Consider the following 22,483-nt stretch of genomic DNA (forward strand, 5'->3'; position numbering starts at 1 on the left):
AGCAGCTAGTAAAGCATTATTTTTGGATATATCTGTGAGGGTGTTTCCAGAGGAGATTGGCATGCTATTTGGTAAACTGAGTGGGGAAGATCTGCCCTCAGTGTGGGTGGGCACCATCCAATCAGCTGGGAACCTGGAGAGAACAAAAGGCAGAGGAAATTCTAATTCTCTCTCTCTCGGAGCTGGGACATCCTTCCTCTCCTGTCCTTGGACAACAGATCTTCAGGGTCTCTGGCCTTTGGACTGTGGGACTTGCACTGGCAGCCTTCTGAGTTCTCAGGCCTTCAGCCTTGGAATGAGAGTTATATCATCAGCTTCTCTGGTTCTGGGGCCTTCAAACTTGTACTGAGCCATGCTACTGGCATCTCAGAATTTCAAACTTGCAGGAAAGCCTGCCATGGGACCCTTCAGCCTCCATAATTGTGTGAGCCATTGCCTTAATTAGTCTTCTCTCCTATCTACCTACCTATCTATCTAATCTATCCATTCTTTCCCATTGGTTCTGTCTTTCTAGAGAATGCTGACCAATACAGATTTCTTCCCTCATTTTCCTTAATAACTTCATCTCTCAAGTCCTCTCAGCCACTGGATCCCACAAATCTCTGTAGAGGTTTTGCCACCTGGACTAAGGTAACTAAGCTCACATGACTTCCCTCTCAGCCCTGCTCCCAGCCTAGGTACTCACCATTTATTATAGAGATTAACTTGATTTATGCTTCATTTTACTTGCCATGGTTTCTCCAAAATCTTTTGTCCCTGCTTAGGCCTTCTGTTTCTTGCATGGGCAAGATTTGAAATTTAAAAGCCAGAAAGGGATCCCTTTCTGCCTCCTCCTCCCCTGCTGTCACTGTGAGGCAATCAGCACAGGACAGCTTAGCTAAATGTATAGGAGGAGAAATAAAGGAAATAAGAAATGCCAAACTATGAGTGAGTGTTTCTAAACATTATCCTACTTTATCTTCTCTACCTTGTACTTTTTTCCTTTTTTTAAAATAAATAAATAAATATATATATATATTTGCACTTTAGGTTCTGGGGTACATGCAGAACATGCAGGATTGTTACATAGGTACATACATGCCAGTGTGGTTTGCTGCCTCCATCCCTGTCACCTATAACTGTCATTTCTCCCCACGTTATCTCTCCCTAACTCCTTACCCCTAGTCCCCCACAACAGACCCCAGTGTGTGATGTTCACCTCCCTGTGTCCATGTGTTCTCACTGTTCAACACCCACCTATGAATGAGAACAGGCAGTGTTTGATTTTCTGTTCTTGTGTCAGTTTGCTGAGAATGATCGTTTCAAGGTTCATCCATGTCCCTACAAAGGACACGAACTCATCGTTTTTTATGGCTGCATAGTATTCCATGGTGTATATGTGCCACATTTTCCTTGTCCAGTCTATCCTTTCCAGGTCTTTGCTATTGTAAACAGTGCTGCAATGAACATATGTGTGCATGTGTCTTTATAACAGAATGATTTATAATCCTTTGGATATATACCCAGTAATGGGATTGCTGGATCAAATGGAATTTCTATTTCTAGGTCCTTGAGGAATCACCACACTGTCTTCCACAATGGTTGAACTAATTTACACTCCCACCAACAGTGTAAAAATGTTCCTATTTGTCCACATCCTCTCCAGCATCTGTTGTCTCCAGATTTTTTAATGATCGCCATTCTACTGGTATGAGATGGTATCTCAATGTGGTTTTGATTTGCATTTCTCTAATGACCAGTGATGATGAGCATTTTTTCATATGTTTGTTGCCCTCATACATGTCTTCTTTTGAAAAGTGTCTGTTCATACCCTTCGCCCACTTTTGAATGGGTTTGTTGGTTTTTTTCTTGTAAATCTGTTTTAGTTCTTTGTAGATTCTGGATATTAGCCCTTTGTCAGATGGGTAGATTGCAAAAATTTTTTCCCATTCTGTTGGTTGCCAATTCACTCTAATGACTGTTTCTTTTCCTATTTTCTTCTGCAGAAGTTCTTAAGTTTAATTAGATCCCATTTGTCTATTTTGGCTTTTGTTACCTTGTACTTTTAAAACATCATCTCATTGGACCTTCGCACCCCAAGGTAAGGATGCAAAGTCCTAACATCTTTTACAAAAGAAAAATCAGGCAGGAGAGCCTGCACGACTTTCCCATGATGCCGTGATAACGGGCAGGAGCAGGGCACACCTGAATTTCTTGATTCCCAGCCCCCAGCAGTCCTGACCTGCTGGCTGAAGAATGATTTCAGCAGGAATGAGGAGGATATCAAGAATACGTCTAAGTTGTCTCTGCTTTTATGTTGCTCTTGAATTTGCTTCTGGATAGTCCTTTAGTTTGGCATATTTTGCAGCCATCACAATGGACCTTTTCTCTACAGACTGCTGGGATGACCATGTCACAATCCAGATTGGCAACTAAAATTGCCACAATAATGTGACAATAGTCAGGTACTTTTGGGTCTTTAGATATTGCTTAAATTTCCCAAAAAGGATTGCAAACTGAAAGGACTGGAAAATTCAGCACCTATGCTGTTAGTCTTCTCTTGACAGGCTAGTGGTATTACATCGATAATAAAAGGGAGAAGGAAGCCTGGCCTTTCTTGGTGGCAAGAATGTACTATCCTATGGACCTACTCACTGAGACGGTCCTTTAACAAATAGCTCCAAATAACACCTGTTCCTTCCTTCCTTCATTCATTCAATCATTCAACATTTAGGTCTGCTGAAACCCTGTGAGTACATGATCCAAAATCCAAGTCAGCAGCTTATGTATCCAGTCTTACAAAAACTGAGCACCAAGGAGCTCCCCTGTGGAGAAAAAGCCCCCTCTCCCCTTTCTCTGTTGCTACAAAGCAAATGATTGATTCTGAACATTTTTTCCAAGAACAAAATATTTTACACTTTTCCAAACTCTCCAGCCATCTTGGTTTACTGAAATACACTGTCTTCACTCTAAGGAAAGCTCCTAAAATTTGTGCAGGTTAGTCCAGTAATTGCTACGTACTCACTGTGTGCAGAATGTAGCTATGAGGAGCTACGGGAAATGCTACTATACATCATTAAGAAAGACATGCTATAGTCCTCTGACCTCTTTTCACAGAGCTGTGTTCTAGCCTTGTAGGTTGTGGTGGTGTATCACCAACAACCACAACTGATAGCTTTTAAAGTTTATAACCTAGCTCTGTTCCCCTCATTTTCTTCATTAATTTCTAAAAATTGTATATTATTCATACAGATTCAGTTTGTGTTAGATATCTTCAAAAAATGTCTCTAAGTTCTCAATCATGAATCAAAAATTATATACATATATACTTTTTTTCTTTTTTTTAACTTTTTAGTTCAGGAGTACATGTGCAGGTTTGTTATATAGGTAAACTTGTGTCACGGGGGTTTGTTATACAGATTATTTTGTCACCCAGGTATTAAGCCTAGTACCCGTTTGTTACAAAAATCTTATATTTTTACAATTTTTTTTCTTATTGAAACAAAGTTTCTCATATATTCCTTATAGAGCTATTAGGTTTTTCTATGCTTATGGATTCAGTTAGTATGGTAATAAGTGTTTTAAGCGCTTTAAAGAAAATGACTACACCATTGGCTACACTATACCACTGCATCTGGGTAATGGCACAACTTCTGTTAGTTCAACAGAAGTCAGGAAATTACTAAAAATTACGTCTCAAGGAGCCTTTCTGTCTAGTTAAATATGCCAATTTAACATAGATAAACAAAACCGCATTTATTTGAGACACTCTAATCCTGAATTTAAGAGCACACTCAAATGGTTCAAACCTTGAATTCATTCATAACAGGTAGGACCAGAGCGATTTCCTGCTTAAGTTAAATTTTCAGAAGCATATATGTATGGATATGTTCTACCATAGAAATGGCATTCCACTGAAAACAATACCCATCTTCTAGAAGTAAAACACTAAAACAATCAGCTATGAAAATATAGATGTGTGTTCCCTTCTCTCCTGGATTTAAAGGCTGATAATTGTATTTCTAAGAACCGGCATTGTGGCTTCTAGGGCTGACACGAGGATATGGAAGGAGATATGTGAAGGGATAATTTCTTGCTAATGAGGTTCTCTAGAGTGGAGAATGTGTTCACTTACAAAGAATAAACACATTACTATAAAATACGAAGGAGAAAACCTTACCCGAATCCAGAAAGTAAGCGACAGAAGAGAAAGAAGCCATAACCTTGGACAAATGAAGAAAGGAAGGCAAAGAATCCGTTGACAGACATGCAAATCAGAAGAGACTGTTTCCTTCCCACTTTGTCTGCCAGTCCTCCCCAGAAGAACGCCCCTACCATCATCCCGAGGTACACTATGCTGCCTGCAACACACAGAAAACAAAGAAACACATCAGAGATTGGGAGTCAATGACACATGTAAGAGCAAGTGAACAAGGAACAAAATACATTCAGCATTTTGCATGGAAAAATTTTCCTTTAAAAATATCACCTTCAGGACACAATAATCCACTTTCAAGTTGAAAAGTAAGCTCTGTGGACTATCATCAGCCATGACCAATTGCATGGGCTGATGAGAAGTCACTTCCTTTACCACTGCATGTAGAGGCAGACCAAATGGTCACGTTCCAGTCCATTTTTGTGGGGATGGGTACACAGCAGACAGGTATGAGAAATCACCATACAGAGCCATCCTTGCATGTGACTCACAGTCAAGTTACCTTTGGTCCAAATGCCCAGCCTAGCACCATGACAGGGCCAAGATGGGAGACCAAGTGAAGGGCTCCCAGGCCACAGTGGATCCTCCAGACTGCTTCAAATCTCTGCCTATAGCCAATGACCTGGGCCAATGCCAGACTCTCAAGACGCCTCTAGAGGACTCCATGGGTTCTTACTCCGTGGTCCCGCCTAGAAGCCCTTGCTTTTATGGGAGTTAGGAAAGGTGAATTTAGAGATTATACGAGTTAATTTTAAAATAGTTTCTAACTTTGCCCATAAGAGAAGACTCTTTCTTGGAGTCAGGGGGTAAAAGGAAAGAAAAGGACTTTAGTATGATGGGAAATAATAAATTTATCATGGTTGGCTTTGGTCCCTAAGGGCAACAAATGGAAAATCCAGAGTCAGATAGATATTCCTCTTGTCTTGATATATTACATACTTGAATTTTCTAATATACTTTCTTCTAAAAAAACAGACCTTCGCCAATGATGGTTAAGAATTTTTTCACCTGAATTAACCATGTGATCATATTTTATCTGAGGAAAAAAGGAAAAATGAAAAGAATAAAAATAAAAACAAAAAAATAGAAAAGCAGACCTGCCGTAGGCTCTGCCAGAATCTTTCTCAGGATGAAATCATATTCCATGTGGCAAATGTTAGTTCAAGAGGGTTTGTACCAGGGTGCGAAACGTCTAGAGGAGACGGCATAAATAACAAATGAAGGTTTTTTGTATCTGGAAGTGGCACTAAGGAAACTGCTACTTCTTCTGTTTCCATTTCTACTTTTTCTGATACTTTACCCAAGAATCATTTTCAAAGGCACATTCAAGATACTCTGTAGCATTTAAGTAAAAATGTAAAAAAAACCCACTAGTTTATTTTTTGCTTTAGATTAGTTTGGGAACTATCTTAAACATTTACCCTAAAACTAGTTTGGTAAACACACAGTTAATGGAGCAATATGGAGAAAACTCTTGGCAAGGTTTCATGACCCTCACATCAATAATACAGGGATGATGTTTTGCAGATTGCTGAGTACACTCAGCTACAGTGAATGGTGAATGTTGTGAGCAATTGTAAAAGAAGACAAAATAAAAACTTCTTTATTTAGACTGGGGTACCACAGAGAATGGGGTGGTCAACCTTTGCTTGGGTGTGGAGGGTATATTTTTCTCTTTACTATGGTATTGACTACGCACAGATCATCCTTCTCAATAGAGATTACTCATATCATGAGACCCAGTGCGTGTCCAGGAGACAATTTAGAGAATGTATCGGTGCAACGTGAGGGATTCCAAAAGCAGAAGGATTCACCCAGGGAAATGCCTATGTAGCAGATCTCTTATTTATAGCATAACATGCTCAAGTTTGCCACTCATGCTTCTCAGAAGATAACCACTAGCTAAGCTTCTTTATAAGAATATCTGTGTATTTTAAAATGCCTACAAATCAGAAAGTGAGCTTTTATAGATCAGGAGTGGCCTGTGGCTGCTGTGATCTAAAGACTTGGGAGCCTTTCTTAAAGCTCCAGCCCTGGGAGCAAAGCTTCCCCCATCCCCTTCTCCTTATATCCTTCAGAACCACCCCGCCCCCCATCCCCTTAGCCCCAGAGTCCTGTGGTAAGCCACCATGATGGCAACAGTAAACAAAGACCTCATGTGGTCCACCTGAATTATCGGACTACAGAAAGCATCGGCAACACAGAGACAAGCTGTCTGCATTCAATCAATAACCACATATTATCTTTTAATGGTAATAGTAAACAGCCCCTGCTACTACTTTCACTGAGTGAGCATCTGTTTGTGCCAGCCACTCTTTGAGGAGCATTCCATATGTTGGTTCACTTAATCCTCATCACAGTCCTGAAAAGCGACTATTATTAATCCATTGTACAGATGAGGAAACTGAGGCTCAGACAGATTATTCAACTTGATCTAACAGATACTAAGTGGCTAGCCAGGGTTGTGAAATGAAGTTTCTCTGACTAAAGCCTGGAGGTCTTTCTCAGGGCTGATATTCCATTGCACCAGGCTCAATTGCCCTGGCCCCATTCACTGGGAAATCCTGGACTTGATCCAGCAACTAAAGGGTTAAAACCTGATGATACAGGGTAATGCTTAGAGCTATAAACATGTTATTTTGATCCCATGGCTATTCTTGTTATCAATTATTTTGAATGTTGCCACTGTTCTTTCTACGAAGCTCAACTTGGGAACCCCTGTTATGTGCAAACCAGGAACCAGGTGATGTGAAGCAAGGTCTTTTTTTTCTTTTTTTAAGATGGGGTTTCACCATGACGGCCAGGCTGGTCTTGAACTCCTGACCTCAGGTGATCCACCCACCTCAGCCTCCCAAAGTGCTAGGATTACAGGCGTGAGCCACCACACCCGGCTCGTGAAGCAAGGTCTGTAGCTGGGTGTTAGTTTCTGCTTGAGCTCAACCCTGTTGTGTTTAAAGAAAGTGCATCTGAGATCCTGGGGCAATGCAGGTTAACCAAGATCCCTTTTGTGACTACACTTAATTTGTATTGAAAATTGAACTGTTCCATTGGGCATACTATGGAAAGAATTAATCCAACCCAATAGCTTATTTGAGACGAACACTGCACAATTAGAATGTTCAATTGTGGATTGTGTGATCTAATTAAAGCCAAACCTTTGAATGTTGGCAAAGGCATCAGGTGAGTAATTGTAATCGCTCTGGGATTGTCAGACTATAAACTGTATTTCCTTCCCTGTTTGCATTCACTTTTCCTATTTAGCTTCACAGTGTTATAAAACGGGGAGTCCTTGAAAACTCAGAGCAGAGATCACGTTCTGGACAATCGCCAGCCTTCTCTGCTGTCTGCGCCTTGAGATGCTGCAGATGGGTAGACTTAAAAGGTATCTTCATCCAAAGCCTTTCATTTTACAAGTGAGAAAACTGAGGTTGTCAGAAGCCAGAACTTTTAGATCCTTACTTCTCAAAGTATGACCCCTCAACCAGTGACACCAGTCACCCATCCCCTGACCCAGGGAGTTTACTGGAAATGTAGACTCTCAGGCTCCACTCCAAACTCACTGACTCAAAGTCTGCATTTGAACAAGACCCTCAAGCGATCTGTATCCATCTTAGAATCTGAGAGTGCTTTCCAATAAAACAGACAATCTTTCTAATACATTTTTAACTTAAAGTTTGTATTTATTTAATGCATGTTTGAGGGGAGGAGATGAAGGCTACAGAATATTTTATCTCCAAAGATGTGAAACAGGCAAGACCTGCTAGATGAGCTGGAGCTCTCAAAAAGGCAAGCAGGAGCTGTGGACTTAGAAGCTGTCACCTCCTCAGGACCTGCCTTCCTCAGAACTAGAGACAGACCTTCCACTCAATTCCAGGACAGCGATGTTAAAAGAGGCCAGGCTGTGATTCCTGTATCCTTTCATGAATTTAATGAAGACTTTAATTCAGCTGGACTTTCAGGAGGTTGAACCTGACCTTTGAAATAAACTCAACCTACTCTTCCTACCTCAGTTCTGGTGAAGGCCATTCCTGGCCAGTCCAGCCTTTTAGTCTTTCAGAAGATGACAAAAAGACCTCAAGCATGACTTCCTCATTAAGTTATTTTCTGACATAAAGGCTGGTTTCATTGTATTTAATCATACCCTCATTTCCCCTGATAAATATCACATTTACATTTCTGTCTCTTTGCTAAGCTGCTTTTGATTCTTTCTGACAATCCCTAAGGGGACACGTCTTTCCCCACTAACACCATTTAAACCATATTCTAATAAAACAGAACAGTTTTAGAAAATGCTATGTAGTGTTTTTCTCATAGCAACTTTTAGCCCATCAGTTTTTAAAAATTGTTTTAAGCACTTCAGGTATCCATGGCTAATGCATTACTTTAAAATTCCTTGCACCATTTATTTATAAACTGATTTTCAATGAAAAACATTCTGTATTGGTATTCTGAATTGATTGATGATAAGGTTTGGGTCTGTGTTCCTGCCCAAATCTCATGTTAAATTGTAATTCCCAATGTGGGAGGTGGGGCCCAGGAGGAGATTACGTCATGGTTGTAGAGTTCCCTTTTGCTTTTCTTGTGATAGTGAATGAGTTCTCACAAGATCTGGTTGTTTATAAGTGTGCAGCACCTTCCTCTTCTCTCTCTTCTTTCTGTTCCAGGCATGTAAGACAGGCCTGCTTCCCCTTCTTTCTCCTCCTTCTGTTCCAGACGTATATGACATGCCTGGTTCCCCTTTGTCTTCCATTATGCTTGTAAGTTTCCTGAGGCCTCCTCAGCCAAGCTTTCTGTACAGCGTGCAGAACTGTGAGCCAATTAAATCTCTTTTCTTTATAAATTACCCATTCTCAGGCATTTCTTTATGGCAGTGCAAGAATGGACTAGGACAGAAAATTGGTACGAAAAAGTGGAGCATTGCTATAAGGACACCTGACAATGGGGAAGCAGTGTTGGAACTGGGTATGGGCAGAGGTTTGAACAGTTTGGAGGGCTCAGAAGAAGACGGGAAGATGAGGGAAAGTGTGGAACTTCCCAGAGGCTTTTAAAATGGTTGTGACCAAAAGTCTGATAGCAATAAGGACAGTGAGTTCCAGGCTGAGGAGGTCTCAGATGGATATGGGAAACTTATTGGGAACTGGAGTAAGTTCTTGCTATGCTTTAGAAAAGAGACTGGTGGCATTATGCCTCTGCTCTAGAGATATGTGGAACTCTGAACTTGAGAGAGATGATTTTGGATATCTGGTGGAAGAATTTCTAAGCAGCAAAGCATTCAAGATGTGGCCCGGCAGCTTTTTTTTTAATTTTTATTTTCCCACAGTTTATTGGGGTACGTGAGTATTTTGTTACATGAGTAAGTCCTTTAGTGGTGATTCCTGAGTTTTTGGTGCACTCATTACCGGAGCAGTATACGCTGCACCATATTTATAGTCTTTTATCCCTCACCACGCTCCCACTCTTCCCTCTAAGTCCCCAAAGTCCATTGTACCTTTTCATGGCTGACTAGTATTCCATCAAATATATATATACCACACTTACATGAATGAGCAAAGTAATGACCCCAAACGAATTTATATTTAAAAGGGAAGCAGAGTGTAACAGTTTAGAAAATTTGCAGCCTGGCTATGCTGTAGCAAAGAAAAACTCATTTTCAGGGGATGAGTTAAAGCAGGCTGCAGAAATTTACATATGAAGAGTTGATTGCTAATAGCCAAGACAATGGGAAAAAGGCCTCAAAGGCATTTCAGGGATCTCCATGGCAGCCCCCTCCACTAGAGGTCTAGAGGCCTAGGAGGGAAGAATGGTTCTGCGGGCCTGGGCCAGGCCCAGGGCTTTGCTGCCCTGTGCAGCCTCAGGACACTGCTCCCTGCACCCTAGGTGCTCCACATCCAGCTGTGGCTCACAGGGTCCTAGGTACTCAGGCTGTGCTTCAGAGGGTGCAAACTGTAAGCCTTGGCAGCTTCCATGTGGTGTTAAGCCTGTGGATGTGCAGAGCACAAGAGTTGAGGTTTGGCAACCTCTGCCTAGATTTCAGAAGATGTGTGGAAAAGCCTGGATGTCCAGGTAGAAGTCTGCTGCAGAAGTGGAACCATCATTGAGAACCTCTACTAGGGCAGTGTGAAGGGGAAATGTGGGGTTGGAGACCCCACACAGAGTCCCCACTGGGCCACTGCCTAGTGGAGCTGTGAGAAGAAAGCTACCATTCTCCAGACCCCAGCATGGTAGATCCACCGACAGCTTGCACTGTGTGCCTGGAAAAGCCACAGCACTCAGTGCCAGCCCTTGAGAGCAGCTATGGGGGCTGAGCCCCACAGAGCCATGGGGTGGAGCTGTCCAAGGCCTTTGGAGCTCATCTCTTGTATCAGTGTGACCTGGATGTGAAACATGGAGTCAAATGAGATTATTTTGGAGCTTTAAAATTTAATGACTCCCCTGCTGGGTTTTGGAATTGCAGGGGTATGTAGCTCATTTCTTTTGGTTGTTTTTTTTTGGTTTTGGAATGACAGTGTTTGCCCAATGTCTTTGCCCCCATTGTATCTTGGAAGTAACTAACTTGTTTTTGATTTTATAGGCTTATAGGTGGAAGGCATTAGCCTTGTCTCAGATGAGACTTTGTGCTTTTGAGTTAATGCTGGAATGAGTTAAGACTTTGGGAGACTGTCGGGAAGGCATAATTGTATTTTGAAATGTAAGAAGGACATGGGATTTGAGAGGTGCCAGAGGCAGAATAATAAGGTTTGGGTCTGTGTCTCTGTGCAGATCTCATGTCAAATTGTAATCACTAATGTTGGAGATGGGACCTGGTAGGAGGTGACTGGATCATGGCGGCAGATTTCCCCTCTGCTGTTCTTGTGATAGTGAGTGAGCTCTTATGAGATCTGGGTGTTTAAAACTGTGTAGCACCTGTTCTCTCTGTTCCTTCTGTTCCAGACATATAAGACATGCCTGCTTCCCCTTTGCCTTCCACCATGATTGTAAGTTTCCTGAGGCCTCCCCAGCCATGCTTCCTGTATAGCCTGTAGAACTGTGAGCTAATTAAACCTCCTTTCTTTATAATTTAGTCTGTCTCAGGTATTTCTTTACAGCAGTGTAAGAATTGACTCATACAATTGATAATATCCATGAGGTGACAATCACACTCACTTTTTATATGAGGATCTTCTTAGGTTAAAACAAAATTTTTGAGTCAAAGAAAAATAAAAATAGATTTTTGTTGAATGACAAGAACATTTCTGAAAATCATTGAAAATAATAATATGGATTATCACATTAAATAAGGCTTTATTACCCAAATTATGCTTCATATCTTTTAGATGTTATTACTCCTTTCACAAGAAGTAGGTGCATTTATTTTCCCAAAGGTAGGGTTTCTTCCACAGATCTGAGGTTTGTCTATGTAGAGGCCCGCTGACACACGATCTCTCCTTGACCAAACTCCAGGCTTTGGACTTCTCTTCTGAACTAGACTATGATGTATGGACTTCTGCTTTCATTTCTACATTGCCCACTTTTAGCAAGAATCCTGCCAAATCAGTTTAGCCTGAACCCCTGACTCTAGATAGCTGGTTGTCTTCAACATCTGACCAGATTCCTCATTCTCCCCCATCCCCGAGACAATGTCTGATCACCCTGGTCTGTCTTCAGCAAGAATCCAGTTAGGTCAGTTTACCCAAAATCTCCTTTACCCCTATGTTTCCTCTTGGTAATTTGCTGATGAGATTGGGCACGTTCAGGGTGGTTTGGCCGTAGACCCCCCCTTGGTAATTTTCCATCCACTAACTCTCCCATCCTGATTCTTGACTCTAAAGTCACACCTTTCCTTTTCATATTAGGAGTTGAGCCTGATCTCTCTTCTCTGCTGCAAAACCTATTGTAGTGGTCCCTTCATCTGTTGTGATGGTTCTGAATAAAGTCTGCCTTACTGTGCTTTAACAACCATTACAAATAATTTTCCCTCTAACATTACTTGGCCAGTTTTCATTTCATCAACCCAATAAAGTAACCAACCCTCCCACAACCACATCAAGAACCATCACTTAAAGTGTTTTCCTTTCTCTCACCCATCTTCCTTCTGCTTCCATGAGCAGCACTTTATGCTTCACAAGAGTTGGCTATGTTTGTAGTCAGCTTGTTTATGCCAATTCTGTTTGTTATTAATTATGCATTTAATTTAATACAAATCACATAAAAATAAAATATGAGTGTGAAAGGAAATGGAGCTATTTCTATGAAAGTAAATGTAAGAAAGACTTAGGGAAGATGACTTGCAAAAGAAAATCACTGCAATTTGAGCAATACAACTGTAAAAGATTGAGAAAAATCATTAAGATGAAGGATCTTATGCTCAGATTGTGGCACATGTGTCTTTAAAGTCTCACTCCACTTTAAAGAAACTTAAGACTAAAAATCAAAGCCACAGAATAACTGTAGTAATGCAAAGAAAACAACGGGGAACTCCAGTTTGAAGAGCCCATCTCAAAGGAAAAGTTTCTAGATCAACAAATAAATGTATGCTTATATTTAGAACCCCATGTTTACATACATATTTATATTTTTCATGTTTTCCTGCTTTTACCAACTTTTCTACTAATCAACTAATTACCAGACCTAATTTAGTCAGGTAAGGGGTTTCTACCATGCCTCTGAAGACCCCTAAAGATATGCTTTGTGCTTAAAGAAATCAGGTTTGCATAAGCCACTGGAATAGTCACTGAAAATTGGTTTTTCTTATTACTAAAGGCAACACTAAAAATGATACCTTCTTAAGGTCAATTCTAGCACTCACAACCCCCCTCTCTCCTGTTTCCTCTAAGAAAGAGTCTTTTTTTTTTTTCATTTTATATTAGAAAAATCCCTGGAGTGAGGGCCAAGGGACCCTGGACTCGTTCTTATCTCCCTCTAACTAGACTTAAGATCTCAGGCCAGTCTTCTAGCTTCCTCCTGTGTCAAATGCTTGGTTTAGGTTAGATGTTGAGCCACTTAGTCCTGCAAAACTGGCCCAGTCTTTTCTTTCTGTGTGCATGGAGGTAGGAGTGAGGTGTCTCTCTCCCTCGTTGACTTCTTATGGACACTCCTCATCCACTCACTACTGTATAAGCTTTCACGCTGCTGCCCTGTTGTCCCTGCTCCTGGAACCCCAAAATGGTTGGTTGAGCGTGGTCTTCCCTTGGCCAGACTCCATCAGAGTCCATAGAAGGCTGACTCCAGGGGCCACTGTCCCTCTCCAGCTGTCCCTGCCCCCCACCCAAGATGCTAAGTAGGCTGTAACATCTCCTTGTTATCCTCAATTTGCTATTTCTTATCATTACTGATTGCAAATTCTGTGTCTGAATTACAAATGACAGCATGAAATCTTCAGTACTTGTTCTATTAAATTCTTTCATTAAAAGTGCTGAGAAGTGAACCCATTATCAAAGCAATAGGGGTTGAGATGGGGTGTTATTTTTTTTAAATCAAATGCAATATCCTTAATCTTCATCCACTACCATTTCTAAACATTGGGTCAGATAGCAAATAGTCAAGAGCTTGGGCTCTTAAAACAGATAGCTTAGATCTGAACCCTTGCCCTAACAGTTCCTAGCTGTGTGACCTAGAGTTACTTAATTTCCTTGTGCTGTCTCAGTTTTCTCCTCGTATAGCGGAACTAATAACAGTATCTACTTTACATGCTTTTGAGAGATTAAATGAGATAAAGTGCTTAGCACTGTGTAAAATATACAGTTGTTCAATAAGCAACACTATTATTATTTTTGAGACAGTCTCACTCTGTCACCTAGGCCAGAGTGCAGTGATCTTGGCTCACTGCAGCCTCTGTCTCCCAGGCTCAAGTGATCCTTCCACCTCAGCCTCCCAAATAGTTGGGACTACAGGTGCGTGCCACCACATCCAGCTAATTGTTTTTGTATTTTTGGTAGAGATGGGGTTTCACCATGTTGCCCAGGCCTGGTCTCTAACTCCTTAGTTCAAGCAATCCACCTGCCCTTAGCTCCCAAAGTGCTGGGATTACAAACATGAGTCACTGCACCTGACCAACAATTATTAATATTACTATTGGCATCAGGTAAAGAGGAAAGTGAAGAAATAAAATAGTGATGGAAAAGAAAATGCAGGAAGAAAAGAAGATGGCTCTGGAATGATAGAAAAAGTGAAATGACAACTTTTGATATTCCTTAACTCAAGTTCTGAAAAGAAGACACCTGAGACAGCACTGAAAGAGTAATCTAATTTTCTAAATCCCAAAGACATTCTTTTCTTGCAATTTGAAACTGTTTAAACACATAATTAATAGATTTCTAGAACTCATCCCTCACTTTTTTCAATTACTATTTTTAGTTGTCAGAGGTAGGGGCCATTTTGTGTTCAAAAGTATCTATGGACTTTCACAAAATCAAATAAAAGCAAAGAAAGTAATAATATCAAAGGCATATGTACAAAGTGGGGGAAAACCTTTCTCATTTGCATGAGAGAATATTTACAACCAAAGCCAGCTCATCTAGCTAGAAAGAAATGTAAATATCAGATGCAGTCTATAGCACATCTCTGACTTTTACATTCAGAGTCTGACATTTAAGTTTGCTGGTGCAGGCAGAGACTGAACATGGGTACGTAATGCCATGTCAAGCAATTGTGCTACTTGTTAACTAAGTTTGCCTGAGCAATTAAAAGCACCGGCAGGAACAGTTTGGAGGGCTCACTCCAGCACTTTTCCTGAATCCAATGAGCAAACAGTAGAAGAGTCCTAATATCTACTCTCTCACGTTGTTTCTCAAATGGTTGCTGTACAACATGCCCATTGGACAAGGGAAGAGACAGTACAGTGTTTTGTGCATGTATGGCTCTGCAGCACCCCCACCCTTGGTATTTGAAACTATTTTTAAAAAGTCTTAGAGATCAAGAACATTAAAGTGAGTCACTTTGTGGTGTACCATAGACATCATATATCAGTTCAACACCAGTGGGATCCCCATCTCTTGCAAAGTTCTCCCACTCCAAGTTCTGTGCAGAGAGAGAAAGGTGGTGATATGCTTTGGCTCTGTGTCCCAACCCAAATCTTACCTTGAATTGTAATAATCCCCACGTGTCAATGGCAGGGCTAGGTGGAGATAACGGAATCCCTGTTCTCATGATAGTGAGTGAGTTCTCACAAGATCTGATGGTTTTATAAGGAGCTTCCTGCTTCACTAAGTACTTTCTCTCTCTGCTGTCCTGTGAAGAGGTGCCTTCCACCATGATTGTTAGTTTCCTGAGACCTCCCCAGCCCTGTGGAACTGAGTCAATTAAAGTTTTTTTTTTTTTTTTTTTTTTTTTTTTTTTTTTTTTGAGGCAAGGTCTTGCTTTGTTGCCCAGGCTGGAGGGCAGTGGCACAATCTTGGTTCACTGCAACCTCCACCTCCCAGGTTCAAGCCATTCTCTTGCCTCAGCCTCCTGAGTAGCTGGGATCACAGGTATATGCCACCACACCTGGCTACTTTTGGTATCTTTAGTAGAGACGGGGTTTCACCATGTTGGCCAGGCTGGTCTCAAATTTCTGACCTCAGGTGATCTGCCCACCTCAGCCTCCCAAAGTGCTGGGATTACAGGCATGAGCCACTGAGCCCAGCCAATCTCTTTTCCTTATAAATCACTCAGTCCCAGGTATTTCTTCATAGCAACGTGAGAATGGACTAATACAGTAAATTGGTACTAGGTAGTGAAGCGCAGTTCTAAAGATACTAAAAAATGTGGAAGCTACTTTGGAACTGGGTACCAGCCAGGGGCTGGAACAGTTTGGAAGGCTTAGAAGAAGACAGGAAGATGTAGGAAGGTTTGGAACTTCCTAGAGCTTATTGAATGGCTTTGACCAAAATGCTGATAGTGATATGGACAATGAAGTCCAGGCTGAAATGCTCTCAGATGAAGATGAAGAACTTCTTGAGAACTGGAGTAAAGGTCACTCTTGCTATGCAAAGAGACTGGTGGCATTTTGTCCCCTGCCCTAGAGATCTGTGGAGCTTTGAACTTGAGACAGATGATTTAGGGTATCTGGTAGAAGAAGTTTCTAAGCCACAATGTGTTCAAGAGGAAGCAGAGTATAAAAGTTTGAAAAATTTGCAGCCTGATGATGTGATAGAAAAGAAAAACCCATTTTCTGGGGACAAATTCAAGCCTAGTGCAGAAATTTGCATAAGTAACAAGGAGCTGAATGTTAATCACCAAGGCAAGGGGGAAAATGTCTCCAGGGCATGTCAAAGACCCTCATGGCAGCCCCTCCCATCACAGGCCTAGAGGCCCAGGAGGGAAAAATTGTTTCATGGGTGGGGGCCCAGGGTCCCCCTGCTCTATGCAGGCTGGGGACATGATGCTCTGAATCCCAGCTGCTTCAACTCCAGCTGTGGCTAAAAGAGGCCAGAATATAGATCAGGCTATTGCTTCAGAGGGTACAAGTCCTAAGCGTTGGTGGCTTACATATGGTGTTGGGCCTAGGGATGCACAAAAGTCAAGAATTGAGGTTGGGGAATCTCTGCCTAGATTTCAGAGGAGGTATGGAAACTCCTGGATGTCCAGGCAGAAGTTTGCTGCAGGAGCAAAGCTCTCATGGGGAACCTCTGCTAGGGCAGTGAGGAAGGGAAATGTGGGATACAAGCCCCCACACAGAGTCTCCACTGCGGTACTGCCTAATAGAGCTGTGAGGAGACGGCCACCATCCTCCAGACCCCAGAATGGTAGATCCACTGACAGCTTGTACCAGGTGCCTGGAAAAGCTGCAGACACTCAATGCCAGCCCATGAAAGCAGCCAGGAGGAGGGCTGGAACCTGCAAAGCCACAGAGACAGAGCTGCCCAAGGCCATGGGAGCCCACCTCTTGTATCAATGTGACCTCGATGTGAGACATGACATCAAAGAAAATCACTTTGGAGCAAAGGTTTAACTACTGCCTTATTGGATTTTGGACTCACATAGTGCCTGTACCCTCTTCGTTTTGGCTAATTTCTCCCATTTGGAATGTGTGTATTTACCGAATGCCTGTACCTCCATTGTATCCAGGAGGTAACTGACTTGTTTTTGATTTTACAGGGTCACAGGCAGAAGGGATTTGCCTTGTCTCAGATGAGACTTTGGACTTACACCTTTGGGTTAATGATGGAATGAGTTAAGACTTCGGGGGACTGTTGGAAGGGTATGATTGTGTTTTGAAATGTGATGATATGAGATTTGGGAGGGGCTTGGGATGGAATGATATGCTTTGGCTCTGTGTCACCACCCAAATCTCACCTTAAATAGTAATAGTGTCACATGTCAAAGGTGGGACCAGGTGGAGATAACTGAATCATGGGGGTGGTTTCCTTCATGCTGTTCTCATAACAGTGAGTGAGTTCTCATGAGATCTGATGGTTTTACGAGGAGCTTCCTCACTTCGCTCAGCATTCATTTTCTCTCCTGCTGCCCTATGAAGAGGTGCCTTCTGACATGATTGTAAGTTTCTTGAGACCTCCCCAGCTATGCAGAACCATAAATCAATTAAACCTCTTTTCTTTATAAATTATTCAGTGTCAGGTATTTCTTTATAGCAGTGTGAGAAGGGATTAATACAAGTGGTAATAGTCTAAATCCAATCTTCAATAATCCCAATCACTGACCTAGCAAATGAAGCAGGTGATCATTAATTCCATAGCTTTTGCTTGAGCTCCTGCTATAAACCAGGCATCTTGAAAGGCATGAGTGTAGGGAGGGAGGAGAGGTCCACAAACATAAACAGGACATGGCTTTCACTCTCCAGCAGATCACAGCTTAGTGCAGTGAGGTTTCAGATTCTGGCTGCTCATTAGAATCATCTGAAGAGCTTTAGGAAAAACAAAACACTGATGCCAGGCCACACCCAGAGGTTCTTTATCTATTATTTGCCATTTCTTCTCTCTCCAAGAGGCAATGTGAAGCTTAACACCAAGGTTCTGGCATAGGGTTCAGATGACAATATTTTTTAAAAGCTTTCCAAGCAATTCTAACATGAATCTGGGGCTATGAATCTTTGGTTACCTGGAAGATTAAAAACATGCAAAAAGTAATTACCACAAAATGAAACACGTGCTATAATTAAGGTCCGTACATTATGCTTAAGGGGGAAAAAGAAAAGACTGCTTAATTAGTTCTAGAGAATTCTGAAAAGCCTCACATAGAGGGTGATGGTTGTACTGGGTTTTGAATAATGAATAAGAGGCCTCCAAGTAAAAGGCACTCTCTGAAGAAAGTTCCAAAGGAGGGAAGAATATCATCTTCAAAGGTTTGGAGGTGTGTCAGAGCACAGCGCACTAAAATGACTCTAGGTAGTTCAGGATAGACAAAATGTGGAATTCATGGGTCAGGGGAGAGTGGCAAGAGAGAAGGCTGGAGGAAAAGTTGGAGTCAACCCAAGGAATTGGGATTTATCCTTTGGGCAACTGAAAAACAGACTAGATATTATCTGTACCTGAAAATATCATTTTAGCAACTGTGTAGAGGATAAACCGCAAGGAGGAAAGATGGAGAGAAGGGCAGGGTAGAGGGGGTGATATGCTTTGGATATTTGTCCTGCCCAAGTCTCATGCTACTTGCAATTTAATACGAGATTGGGTGGCTTTGAGAGCACAAACCCCAGTGCTGGAGGTGGGGCCTGGTGGGAGGTGTATGGACATGGATCCTTCATGGCTTGGTGCTGTCTTCAAGATGGTAGGTTCTCAGCTGGGTGCAGTGGCTCCCACCTGTAATTGCAGCACTTTGGGAGGCCAAGGCAGGCAGATCACCTGAGGTCAGGGGTTTGAGACAGCCCGGCCAACATGGTGAAACCCCATCTCTACTAAAAATACAAAAAAAAAAAAAAAAAAATAGCCGGGCGTGGTGGCAGATCCCTGTAATTCCAGCTACTCAGGAGGCTCCATTGAACCTGGGAGGCGAAGGTTGCAGTGAGCCAAGATCACACCACTGCATTCCAACCTGGGCAACAAGAACAAGGAACTGTCTTGACAGGAAAAAAAAAAAAAAAGTTGGTGGGTTCTCACAAGATCTGGTCATTTAAAAGTATGTGGCACCTTCCCCTACACTCTCCTGTTTTCACCATGTGACACGCCTGCTCCCCACCTCACCTTCTACCATGATTGGAAGCTTCCTGAGGCCTCCTCAGAAACAGATGCCATTCTGCTTCCTCCGCAGCCTGCAGCATCAAGAAGCAATTGACCCTTTCTTTACAAATTACTCACTCGAGTATAGTATACCGCAAAGCAAGAATAACCTAACACAAGGAGGGAGAAGGGCTAGCAGGACTAGGGCAGGTCACTGAGTCTCCTGAAGTGCCTGGAGCACAACATTTAAGGAGGCTTCACTCTCAGGTGCTGCCTCTGCATTTGCACAACTCTGAGAGTGAGCGCTTCCTTTCATCTTGCACCCCAGGCACCTCGCTCTCCTCTAGTTCTGACCCTGGAAAAAAGACCAGCTGAAGGAACATCCCTGAGCAGATAATTCCATTAGGCCAGGGAAGAAATGATGGCCACCTGGTAAGGCTGGGAAAAGAGAGCAGGCTTGGAGAAGAGAGAAAAGGCTGGAAGTATTTTAAGTTATCAGAGTTCATAGCTGTTGTAAACTGACAGGTGAGGCAAGGAAGAGCTGAAGTCCACATTAAGGATTCCAGTCTGGGATAGGTTATAACAAAATTGATAAAGAAAGGAAATACAAGAGGCGGGTAGGCCTGGGGGGGCATGTCTTAAATAAATGGGGAAGATGTTCACATCGGAAACCCTCTTCTACTCTAGGCGAACAAGGCAGAATAGGGCAGAGCAGGCAACACACGCAAATCAATAAAAGCAGTGATCAATACAGCTGACCATCAGGAAATGCTTCATGAGCTTCAAAAAATAAAAACCAAGGAGAATATGAACAACGAGAGGATAAGTGGAATGGCATTTTTGCTTCCTTTTAGGACTACACAACAGTCCTGGAGAAAGTCTAAGGTAGGAAGCATGAATAGGAGGCATGGGAAGGCTGGAAACGTTGGGAGGGTAGGTGTCTGGTGGGCGTGTGTGGAGAAGTAGAATTAGGCTGGATGAATAAGAGAAGACTCCTAAATATCAAAGCAAAACCATTTAAATTGCTTATACAGACAATGGGGAGTCATTTATGGGTTCCTGGGTAAGGAAGGAAAGCAATCAAAGCCTGAAATGGTTTGGCTGTGTGTCCCCACCCAAATCTCATGTTGAACTGTAATCCCCACATTTTGAAGGTGGGGCCTGGTGGGAAATGGTTGAATCATGGGGGTGGTTTCTAATGGTTTAGCTCTATCCGCCTAGTGCGGTCTCCCGATAGAGTTCTCACGAGATCTGATGGTTTAAAGGTGCGGCACATCCCCCCTTCCCTCTCTCGGACTCACCATGGTAAGGCATGCTTCCCCTTCACCTTCCACCAAGACTGTAAATTTCCCGAGGCCTCCGACCCATGCTTGTGAAACTAGGAGTCAGTTAAACCTCTTTTCTTCATAAACTACCCAGTCTCCAGTAGTTCTTTATAGCAGTGTGAAACAGACTAATAGAAAGCCCGAGTGTTAAAAGATGAAGGCATGGTAGAGCAGGACTGGCAGACCTTCTGTAAAAGGCCAGTGGGTAAATATCTGAGACTCTGTGGGCCACAAGGACTCACTGCAGTGACTCAGCTCTGCTGTTGCAGCATGGAACCAGCCCCAGACAACATGGAAACAGATGGGTGTGGCTGTGTTCATACCAAACTTTATCTACAAAATCAGGCAGAGGGTGGGATCCTGGGCTGTGGGCTGTCGTTTGTAGGCCCCTGCTTTAGAGGAAGCATTTGCCTGAGGATGTGTGGGTTTAATTGAACAGGTAGCGTGGATGGCTGAGAGGCAATGGAAAGCGTCACACCCAGGCTGGGGTGAGGAAAGGAAGAAATATACTTGGGAGGTAGGGCACAGCAGGGCAGTTGAGAGGCTTGCGAAATGTGATTTCCCTGCGAGAATAAGTGAAAGGATATGACCCAGGCTCAAAGGATATGACCAAGAATAAGGGAAAGAGTCAATCCTTAAGGACAGTGACACTTAGAGGGCAAGAAGGAAAAGAAGTCAGATATAAGGAAGTGTGGACAAGGAAATAAGAAGGGTCTGGATAGAGCAGAGAAGACCTCAGAAGAAAAACTGAAGAGGAAAGACTGCTCAACAGTGCCCACAGCATGGGAGCTCAGGAAAGAAAGACCTTTGGGCTCATCCTGGAAGAAGGGCTACGTTGAAGGGGCAGTTTCAGGCCAGGAGGAATGACGAAGGCAGAGAACAGGAGATGAAAGTAGAGGGGGCGGTGAGAGAAGGGAGGCCGGGGACGTAGCTAAGTACAACTGCAATTCAGAGGAGCAAGAGGGCACCACGTCACTGGACTGAAAGGAACTGGAACAAATGCATCAGCACAGGATATCAGTGAAGACAGAAGAAAAGCATCAAGCATATTTATACAGACATGATTGCAACCAGAGCCACAGACATAACAGACCACGGCAAAGGGCTTATGCTATCGGAAGAGTGGGCTATTTTGGAAGAGAAGTGCTATCATGTGTGTCTTGTCAGAAAATGCATGAAAAACAGACTTATGAGAAATATATTAATCTTAAGTTTAAGCATAACTACAATAAAAGGGTTTTTTCAGAAGAGTCTCCTTTATATTAATATCAGCACAGTGAATAAACAAAGCATAAAAATCTAAAAGGAACTGGTATTTTAGAGGAACAGAACAAGTAAACAATCTTTGATCTATGTTCATATTAGATCTTCTGATATTTTACAGCAACAGAGAGGCCTAGAGGGGCAAGGACACTCGCCGCTTCAGTCCGGGCATTTCTAGTTGCCAGGAACATGATTGCGTATGGCAGGAAAACAAGTCTGAAAATGAACTCCAAGATCACACAGCACTTGATCAACATTAATAGGAAAATAATTGCACAAGCCTCCAAGATCCCTCTCTTATCGAAACCCCATCTCTACTAAAAAATATAAAAATTAGCTGGGCATGGTGGCAGATGCCTGTAATCCCAGCTACTCAGGAGGCTGAGGCAAGAGAATCACTTGAATCTAGGAGGCGGAGGTTGCAGTGAGCTGAGATTGTGCCATTGTACAACAGCCTGAGAGACAAAGCAAAACTTCATCTCAAAAAAAAAAGTAAGTTTTTTTTTTCTGTTGTTTTTAAAGTTCAAATGGCAGATATCAAAACAATCAGACTGGATCATAATAGATTGCAGTAAATGTCTAAAGAGAAAATCCAGCAGGCCATTACCAATACTCCTATGTGACCTTTT

At 42.4% G+C, this 22,483-nt stretch overlaps 1 protein-coding gene and 1 pseudogene across 3 annotated transcripts in view; one reads left to right on the forward strand and one right to left on the reverse strand.

Annotated features, from left to right (window-relative positions):
- The window catches only part of SV2C (synaptic vesicle glycoprotein 2C), a 269,321-nt gene that overhangs the window by 152,985 nt on the left and 93,853 nt on the right, over positions 1-22,483 (reverse strand). For all 3 annotated transcript variants that reach the window (XM_032278009.1, XM_032278001.1, XM_032277991.1), the window contains exon 3: positions 4,160-4,340. In XM_032278009.1, coding sequence (XP_032133900.1) covers positions 4,160-4,340 — 181 coding nt within the window. The remainder of the gene's footprint in view (positions 1-4,159; positions 4,341-22,483) is intronic.
- LOC116554333 lies at positions 5,176-5,240 on the forward strand (annotated as a pseudogene).

The sequence above is a fragment of the Sapajus apella genome, unplaced genomic scaffold, assembly GCF_009761245.1.
Source record: "Sapajus apella isolate SASKATOON/1434 unplaced genomic scaffold, GSC_monkey_1.0 scaffold1, whole genome shotgun sequence".
NCBI classification, from domain to species: domain Eukaryota; kingdom Metazoa; phylum Chordata; class Mammalia; order Primates; family Cebidae; genus Sapajus; species Sapajus apella.